At 37.0% G+C, this 9,976-nt stretch overlaps 1 protein-coding gene across 1 annotated transcript; it reads right to left on the bottom strand.

Annotated features, from left to right (window-relative positions):
* Window positions 1–567: 567 nt before the first annotated feature.
* On the bottom strand, window positions 568–8,543 carry atp5f1d (ATP synthase F1 subunit delta). The gene is made up of 5 exons (XM_028816234.2): window positions 8,271–8,543; window positions 7,274–7,427; window positions 6,586–6,674; window positions 2,276–2,418; window positions 568–698 (listed from the first exon to the last, which is right to left on the bottom strand). Exons 1-4 carry the CDS (start codon window positions 8,394–8,396, stop codon window positions 2,296–2,298), a joined length of 492 nt encoding a protein of 163 aa, XP_028672067.1. The 5' UTR covers window positions 8,397–8,543; the 3' UTR covers window positions 568–698; window positions 2,276–2,295.
* Between the last annotated feature and the right edge of the window lie 1,433 nt (window positions 8,544–9,976).

Below are 9,976 nucleotides of genomic sequence, written 5' to 3'. Positions count from 1 at the left end.
ATGAGAAATTTGGAAACTGCCCAGTTCTCTATTTGAAAAGTTGGGCTAAAAATGGCAAAAACTACATTTAATTGCTATTCACACACTCGCCTATCCCAAATAGTCAAAAACACTCAGTGTTAAGAGCTTTTTACATCCAAAATTTCATTTAAATCTCTGACTTTGATTGGAAGACAGTGACTATTCTGTCATTCACAAATTTGAATACTTTTTATGGTGTATACTGTATGGTCAGTTTCCAAACCAAGTACAAAACTTACAGAATAGTCACAAAATCTACAAATGTTATCCTATACATCAACAAAATAGTCAAAAAAGAACAATGTCATACTAAGTGTAAATGTTAAGTCAAAGAATGTTTGCCATTTACTTTTTAGTTCAGATTACTTGTTACAGGGAATAGCCTGCATTATAAGCTGTTTAACAATATTTTGAAGTATGACTATAAATATAAAATCTGTTTTTCTTTAATTACAATTATTCGTAACTATTTTAATTGACGCTGTTCATATCAGATATCTGCAGATTTATTACATTTTCTTTTACTGCAAAAACAACACTGAGTGGTTAACATTTATTGGAAATGGTTTAATTTACAGTGCAGATTTGGTTTGGGTATTTTTTTTTTTTTTTTACAATACGACTTCAATGAGCAAGAGACACTGTGAATGTCTTTATCCAGAAATGCCAACAGCGTCCTACATGGGAAAGGAAAAAAAAACAAAAAAACTTTAGTACATCATCTGCAAACAGAAAAACATCTATATAAATAAGAAAAAATGATGAATTCAAATCTCTCCAACATTAAAACTAGCAAAAAGTAGGATAAGAAAAAAGCATAATTACAGACAGAAGCTCCAGGGTTTGTCGCATTTTACAATGGCCACACAGTTAAAATGGTAAAACTGTCATTATTTGCAAGAATTGAGGACATGTGTCTAAACAAAGAACAGTGAATCAAAGTTGTCAGATAAAGGTGTGTATCTAACTTACAAGACAGCAGTATTTCAACTGTAGAAAAAAGATAAATTGTAATTTACAAGTGTGATTTGCAAGGTGCCTTATATAGTAGCATCCCCTAAATAATTACAAGTAATGGTTATTTAAGGCATTATCAATAGACACAATAAAAATTCACCAGTATTAAAGAATGGTAAATGTGTCCAAGTGCACGGACTTCACTACGTGAAAAGTTTGTGTGGCATTATATGTTTAACACTTTCATGTTTATTTAAACCTCAATAAGTACAGCAGTTATTTGGAAGTACCGAAGTAAAAATTCCCTTTGACAGTGCCATCTTTAGTCTGAGACCAATAGTATTCTCCACCCTCCAACATTTTATGGTAGGTATAATATACACAAAAATGTACCACTAAATTGAATAAATACTGCATACATTTCTAATTCATCAAATTGCACTATTGCTTATAACACGTATGAAGAATGCATGCTTCATTTTGAGCAAGAACTGAATGATCTACCCTAACAAATCCACAATAAAGTAAACATCTGTCTATACTGTGTGTACATATACACAGAGTAAACAAAACCTTTATGGGTTGTTCTGAGTAACATACTCCTTAACAGAGAAGTTCCATACTTGGAAATGTGTCAAGTTATTTTTCTGGAATAACACATGCAAGACTGCATGTTACACATAAGCAGATATGCCAGCTATTTTAGGTGACAATCCAAGCTCTAACAAAACAGCAGGTGTGGGGAGACCACTATTGATTTTTGCCTGTGGAGAAGCAGTAGGAAGTGGGTTGTGTTAATCAGCTGCTATGAACATACAGGAGATAAATAACTAGCATTGTCTAAAACTGGCACTTCTAGGGCACTAATTATGTAAGCAGGTTACAACTTTAGTTGCATGGCAGTAGAATATGGACCCATTTTCCATGATATAAAATTCATTAGACTTCAACCATTTGCCCTTACATGCTATCTTGAGTTCTTTCAAATAACTTTGCTGAGCAATTATCATTGGGTTATTGTCCCTAACCCTCAGGTAACCATTTAAGCTGCTGATTTTTAAATCCGGCAAACTCATTAAGCAAAATTTCAGCAATGTATCAAACTCCTTGTTTAACATGATGGCTTTCATTTTTATTAATACAGGGATTTCACAGATCACAGCATAAGGCACTGGAAGTAGGAAGGGATGCAGATTATTATTTTAGTTACATACACAGACAGACAAAAAGAATTTAACTACATGAAGCTCAATTAAATTGCTCTTCAAAATTATGTAATTGAGAACACAATACCTACCAACAGGATAAATGTTTCTCTTATTCTAAAGATTTGACTAGACTCTCATTGGTCTCTATCCTGATAAGGACCTCTGCTCGGGATACTTCATCTGTAGCACTGGCTAGGTCAGACTGAGCTTTCTCTAAATTGGCTTTGGCAGCCTGCAAAAAAACAAACAAAACCAAATACTTAATATCTGCATTGTAACAATGGCCCCTTCTCAACTTTCATATTGAAAAGAATGGTGCTCCATCCTGAATCCACATAATTTTATTTTCCAGTCTATGGCAAAAAATAAACCATTAAAATTAACTTAATATAGAAACCTTAAAAAATATCCATGTTAGGTAAAATGGTGTCTGTAGACTGATCCCATACAAGTCAACAAAGCCATGTGCAAAAACATGTCTTGTAATAAACGAGCTTCCCACTCCTTGTTGTTTCTTGCCTTTGTTCTTTCATGCTGCCAATGTAGGCATCTGATTAGATAGGCTTGTAAAGAATCGTTCAGAAGATGAACGGGTGGGTTGTTCAGTTTCCATTTACAGTCACACCCCTGCCTTTTTGTTGCAGTGTCAAGACTGCCAACATAACACATTGTTACCACCTTTACAACAACTTTTCAATTTAAAATGCAAGGAGATTAATTAAATTTCTGTTGTTAGGAAATAGTTAAATTCACCATTAATGTATTGTACACTACTAGAGAATATATTTGCCTATCAGTGTAAAAATGTTAGGGTGGTGCAGTGGTAGCGCTGCTGCCTCGCAGTTAGGAGACCCGGGTTTGCTTCCCAGGTCCACCCTGCATGGAGTTTGCATGTTCACCCCGTGTCTGCGTGGGTTTCCTCCCACAGTCCAAAGACATGCAGGTTAGGTGAATTGGCGATTCTAAATTGGCCCTAGTGTGTGCTTGGTGTGTGGGTGTGTTTGTGTGTGTCCTGCGGTGGGTTGGCACCCTGCCCGGGATTGGTTCCTGCCTTGTGCCCTGTGTTGGCTGGGATTGGCTCCAGCAGACCCCCGTGACCCTGTGTTCAGATTCAGCGGGATGGAAAAAGGTTGGATGGATGTAAAAATGTTTTCATTTCTGAATGTGTTTTGTTAAGACTGTTTAACTGAAGCCTGCTAATGATTTTTAAATACTTATATGAATCAAAAGGGAACAGAAGTAGCAGGTTAGTTTGCATATGAACAATGCATATGTTAAGTAGATCTTTTTCATTAAATTTAAAAGCTATACCGATGTATGTGCATATTAGGCATAACTTTAAAAAGTACTGCACAGTAAAGTCTAAAGAGAAGCAGAGAAATCAGCTCATAGTCCATGTGACAGATATCGCTGCATGATGCAAAGTAAGGTGTGTGTCTGTGTCCCCATGCATTTTCTGTTGGCTCCACATCATTATCATCATCATGATTGCTGGAACTGAATGGGGCACAAAGCAGTCAAAAATGATGTCCAACTGTTGTTTCTTACAGTAGACTTGATGAAAATGTTGGCATATATTTAGTTAGCAGTGGCCCTACATTAAAGCTCAAACAGACCATGATTAGTGAATCGCAAAGTTTCTCAGATACACCTGCATCCTTTTCAATTTTTTTGTCTCACTGACAGGTAACTGCCAAATTCTTATTAAAATGAAAAATAAAAATATTAGCAATGTTAAGGAAAGTAAAATATACCAATACTGTAACACTGGAAAAATTGATTGTGTATTTAGAACCCTATATATGGTTGTCGGGAGAAAATCCAGATAAATCATCCGTAGACTTCCTAGCCTACACCAACGTTGAGGGTATCAGCAGGGACTTAATAATCCACTGCATAAAATACTTGAACAATTGTCTCTAAATTTACAGGAATTTTCATTTTACTTATGAGGCTAATGCACCAGGATGATAAATGAGCTGAGGCAGCACTTTTCACTTTGGTGGCATCAATAAATAAAATGACTCCTTTAAGCACATAGTAGACAGTGTATTTTATTACACAAGGGTAAGCAATTTTTTTTAATAACGTTATATATTAAATAGGAGCAACATTTCATACCTACTTTTATAAGGACAAATATACCAAATATTGTCACTACAGAGACATGTAATACAGAATTGTAGAGTGCACATTTTCTAATTAAATGAGCTACCTATACATGATAACTATTGCTCACAATGTGTAAAATTCTGCAGCTCTTTGCTGCTCTTGGAAACAAACAGTGGTCACCTACTGCTTACAAGTAAAGAGCAACTCTACAAGCCAAAACAGTAAAACACAGTAGAAAACCACTCATATTTCTGGAAAGCCACTGCTCTCACTAATTTCATGTTATACATTTTGTATTGAGTGCTTCCTTGTATAATATGAAAATCTCCAACTTAATACAGTCTGTTCAAAACCTAACCACTCACACGCCTACTTTATAGAAAAAACAAGCACTGCACATGATGGTAATGTGAAGGTGCTTTTGTACTATTTTTTGTCAGTAGGTGCACATTAAGATAGAGCACAGTGACAAGACCACAAATGTTGTCAAGATTTACTTCTCCATATCTTTTGATAGCAATAATTGATGATTAACATTTATTTTTGATGCTACATTTTAAGTGTTAATAATATTTTGAACCCAGAAGAAACTAAAGGGACTTATGGTATAATATAAAATACTAAGTAACTTGAACATTACGGAGTAAAAATAAGTAAATGAAAATCTAGATTTTTAAGACCTTTTCACAATTATTACAACAGCCAATGCTGCATGAATGTAAACATGTAAGAAGACATTTATCAGACTTTACCTAAAACAGGAACAAAAGAGAATATTATAAATGGAGTGTAAACAACATGTCCTAGTATGCTACCCTTCAGTTATTAGCTTGAAATAATATTCCATCGAATATCTCTGTCTTTGGGATGCTCTGTGGCAGGGTGTGCTGAAAACAGTCTGAGTGGGACTGGGGGCAGGGATGTATGTATGTGTGTGTGTGTGTGTATATTATAATATATTATAGAGTCACTCTGGGATAGGATGATGTGTGGATCTCGCACTCAGGTAAACCACTAAAAATAGTATGAGAAAAAAATATTTTGGACAACAGTGATAATTATTGTAATTTACTGTAAATAAATATGTACTCTATAATAGAAACAAAAGATTACTTTTCAATTTAAATACAGGGAAAGGGGCAGCACGGTGGCACAGACCTGGGTTCGCTTCCCAGGTCCTCCCTGTGTGGAGTTTGCATGTTCTCCCTGTGTCTATGTGGGTTTCCTCCCACAGTCCAAAGACGTGCAGGGTAGATGCATTGGCGATCCTAAATTGTCCCTAGTGTGTGCTTGGTGTGTGTTTGTGCCCTGTGGTGGGCTGGCACCCTGCCTGGGGTTTGTTCCTGTGCTGGCTGGGATTGGCTCCAGCAGACCCCCTCTACCTGCAGTCCAGCCATTCAGAATAAACAAATCGGCCTGACACACCGAAGCTGTTCCTGGATTAGGGAGAAGTGTGCATCGACAAAAATAGCTAAAAAATAACTCAAAAGGCCCCGGAAATCTCCATTAAAATAAAAAGTAAAATCAAGCACATGGCAGCATTTGTTAAAGGTCAATGACATTTATTTGCCGTAATGCGTTTCAGCATTACTCCTCGGCCACATGATTTTGGTGTTATGGACTAAATTCAGTTGTTAAGGCAAGAGAGATGAAATCTTTACAATGCAAGCAGAAGTAGAATTTGTAAATAACTTTTACAGGCCCATTCAACTTAAAATGATAAAAAAAAAAGATAATCCACATGATTGTTATTGAGGAGTTTTAAATATTCTATAATTATAAATAGTGATTTATTGCCCACCCCAATGTACATCTGATCCGATATCTAGTGCTCATATTGCAATATTTGTTAAAGGCATAATTGTGAAATGTATCTGCACTTGTGAACGTCTGTACTAATGCTTATTACTTAATGCGCTATATGACTAGAATTTTGGTGTGAAGCAAACAATGCCCTAACACTTCCTTGAACAAACTACAGTTGCACTGTGTTTTCAATCATTTGCTGTCCAGTTAACATCCATTTTTTCAGTAAACCACAAATCCTTTGATTAAAACAGTACAAGTACTTTCTCTGTACAACACTGGAAAACACTATTGTTCATATCATTGACAGCACAGCATAGTCTAAGTGATGGGGGGAAAAAATTCCAAGCTTCCTTTAAAAGAACGATTCTAACACATGACTGCTTGTAAAGGGTGTGAAGAGGATCATTTTAACAGAAGAGTAGTCACAAACTCTCACACATGCACAGGTCTGACAGTAGTTATATTAACAAGTACTTACAGCCAAGTCAAAATTTTCCAAGAGGAAGGCCTCTTCAGCCAGCAACTGCACAGATGAGTCTGCATTCACAGTCACTGAGCCGCTACTCACTGAAAATACAAAGTGTTCCATTAGGAGACATCACAAGGAGTCCATTTATGGATTAACAGAGTCTGCCTAACAGCAAGCAGCTGGAACAAAACAAAGTGACTACTAGTAAAGCATGTAATGCAACAGAAAAAACAATCCATATTAGAAGGTTTATTATAAATTGTTTATTTGCTTGCATCATAAGCTCAAAACACGTGCATCTTTAACTGATAACTTGATGTACATTAATTATGGAACTCCTTTCCCCCTGTATATATCCTAACTAATATAATTCAAGTAGTATTAATACAGCTGGCACCAAACAAATAAAAAAATACAGAACTGCAACAGAACACTAACTGAAGGAAAAAGAAAAACTCCACATATATTTGTATATAATGGAAAAAATGTTTGCTTTAACATCAGGCTTGTATTTACCATATGGAGAAAACATTTTACTTGATTTAATTTTCCTGTGCTCCTCATTTATCTATGGAATCTCAGGTTTAACTTAAACATGAAAGAACAGTTTTTGTAAACGACAAGGCAATTTTAAAGTTGTGATGCAATATTCATTTGTATAAAGTGATTTAAGTATTTAATAACACATCTTACTTACCAAAGTATTTGTCTGCTGCCCCATCTTCACTGAACACTGTGACCACCCCAGGGCGCAGTACCTGTAGAGTTGGCACATGGGCTGGAAGAATGCCAAACATCCCAGTAAGAGTTGGTACATCTATCTGCTTGACATTAGCATTTTGGTAAAACACCTTAACAAAAAAAAAAAAATTTACACTCTTAATGAAATTCCAGTACACTAAAGGACTGACACCCTGCCTAGGATTGATTTCCACTTTACACCGATGTCACCTGAAAGCATATGGCCAAGTGCCTGTATGTACGGATGGATGGATGGATGTATGCCCGGCCACTGAAAACAACATAAATGACCTTTGAGGTACAAAACCGATACACCAAGTGCCGTGTGGAGTTTCTTCAGTTTCGTGAGAGCCAATCCCCCTTTTCTTCTTCCCTTGCGTTCTCTCGATTTTCTTTTTGTTAGGGGCTTCCTCTCTAAACCGTATTATGTACAAAATACTGAGATGTCAATGTACTAAAGTTTATCAAAAGCAAGGACGTCATTATTTTCAGAGATCACGCATTTTCTTATATTCCACCTTCCACAGTGAAGTCGACCTGAACTAAATTACGAGATCAGTACGCCGCACTCCAGAGACCCGCATTCACGTCACACAGCGAGTTACCGACTGATCTGAAACTCTTAACCTTGGCTCTACATGCTGGCCCTAAATTCTAATTAAAAGAATATATACATGCTGCCATCTAGGCGTTGGCATTTTAACATTTTTCTTTTACAGATGTCGGTTTGTCTGTAATATTACACATACTTTTAAGACAGACATATATTTGGAAGATTCGGCCTCAATTATAGTTTGCCTTCTCAAGTAATTTTCTAACATTGATATATCCAAATAATAAAATACTAAGTACGTCTCGGGTTTTTCCTTTCCCAGACCACTAAAACCCATATTGTTCATCTTGTTGTACACACGAGGCCTGCTTCCCACCCATCGACCCCGGGTTGGAGTTACCTGTGTAGGCGAAGCAAACGTGAAGGACATCTGTTGTGCAGACGCGGGAGAGACCTCTGCATAAGACCGGCACTGTCTGAAAAGTACAGGGGAAGAGCGACGCAGAAACAATCGGAAAGCCTGCATGGTTCCTAGTGAATTTTAATTTTTAGAAAAGCAGGAATGAAAAGACAGTTCTCAAAAGCTGCAAGCTAAAGAAAGGCGCTTGGCAGAAGTAGTCCACACAAGGACACAAACGGCCCACCCACAATTCCTTTCGCCAACGAAGGCATCTTGGTTGTTGTAGTTTTCTCTTGGACTTGCGCGTGACGTCATGTAGGAAGTGATTAGTTTTTCTTTCATTGTCTCTCCTGCAGGATTTACAGATGCTGAGTTTTTCGGGTCTGTATAATGCAGCTCAGGGCAGTGGCTCTCTGTAATAATAAGGTGATCGTCAGATGACTCAACACAGATAAACTCAATCGAAAGTTAACTCTAATAAAAAGTAACCTTTATATGGTTCGTTTGAATTGAATTATATATGTAAGATTCTTAGATTTAAAGTTGCCGTGACTTCCATACATTTAGAGGTGACAATGATAGTATTATACAAAGCAATAATTAAAACGTGAATATATAGACAAATGAAAAATATTCATAGGAATCAACGGACCATGTAGGAAAAAATGCTATGATGACGAGTATTCGCTAGAACAGTGCGGATATTTACCACATTTGCTGAAGCAACCAAAAAAGTATATATTTTTTCAACCGGAAAGATATGAATATTCACGGTGGTCTGGCGGATACACCATATTCATCACTATCTCTGTCTCGCTATCGCTCCCACTCTCTCCCTGTGTTTAATTTCAAGTTTAAACCTTTGCGTAATTAATCTCAATTGATGGATCCATCGACCGTCCAGCACAACATTTGCTCTGAATAAACTGAAGTCGTTTTAGGCAGCAACCCCGGCCATTAAAGGTGCGAAAATATCATCCAAAGAGCTAAACGTAAGTACTATGTAAGAGACTTTAAATGTAACGGGACCGTGAGTGCTATTCGGCAAATCGGATCAAATGGAAGCAAATGGCTAAGACAGTTATTAGCCGATACCCTCTTGTGTTTTCAGTGTTTGTGTATCCAAACGATTACTTGTGATAATTGAATCATAATGGTGTTCGTTGGCATTGTGTTTAAAAAGAAAAGGGAGGAAAGAAATTAAGCCTTCTACGAAACCACAACCATTTAACCAAGTGCGTGTTAAAGACATAGCCAGCCATCCGTCCAAGACCTGGATCGTATACCTTTAGCCATGGGCGCAGGGCGCAAGGCATCAGGTAGACTCTTAAATAAAATTCTGCCTCTGTAATGGCACGTTATGGTTCATTACTGGCTTGTTTGGTTCCTCGTAGCTTCAATGCTTGACAAAGAACCATTTCATTCTTGGAAGAGTTGTTTGCACCTTAAATTAGTTCTTTGGGTTTTGGAAAGGTTTTTAAAATTTAGACAAACTAGAAGTCTTTAGGCTACCAAGTAGGATAATCGCAAACAAAGAAAACCTTAAACCTCCGCTGATGTACTCAGCAAGAGTCCTTTTAATTCACGACCCAGTCGGTGTCTTACAAATATGTTATCACGTATTCCTGGCTGTTTATGGAGCCTGTTACGGATCAAAAAATAGGGCTTATTGCTGGAACCTTCCCTTCATGTCGATGGTCCTTTTG

Source organism: Erpetoichthys calabaricus, chromosome 12 (genome assembly GCF_900747795.2).
Source record: "Erpetoichthys calabaricus chromosome 12, fErpCal1.3, whole genome shotgun sequence".
Lineage (NCBI taxonomy): Eukaryota > Metazoa > Chordata > Cladistia > Polypteriformes > Polypteridae > Erpetoichthys > Erpetoichthys calabaricus.
Note: the sequence above shows the minus strand (reverse complement) of the source record. Positions and strands in the feature narration are given on the sequence as shown.

Bases quoted from the DNA above. Each gene is read 5' to 3' on its own strand.
- atp5f1d (XM_028816234.2), bottom strand. From the start codon at position 8,396: ATGCAGGCTTTCCGATTGTTTCTGCGTCGCTCTTCCCCTGTACTTTTC. The intron at 7,428-8,270 runs GTAACTCCAACC...TTTTTTGTTAAG, and splicing joins CGTTTGCTTCGCCTACACAG to GTGTTTTACCAAAATGCTAA. The intron at 2,419-6,585 runs GTAAGTACTTGT...GTTTTTTTGCAG, and splicing joins TGGAAAATTTTGACTTGGCT to GCTGCCAAAGCCAATTTAGA.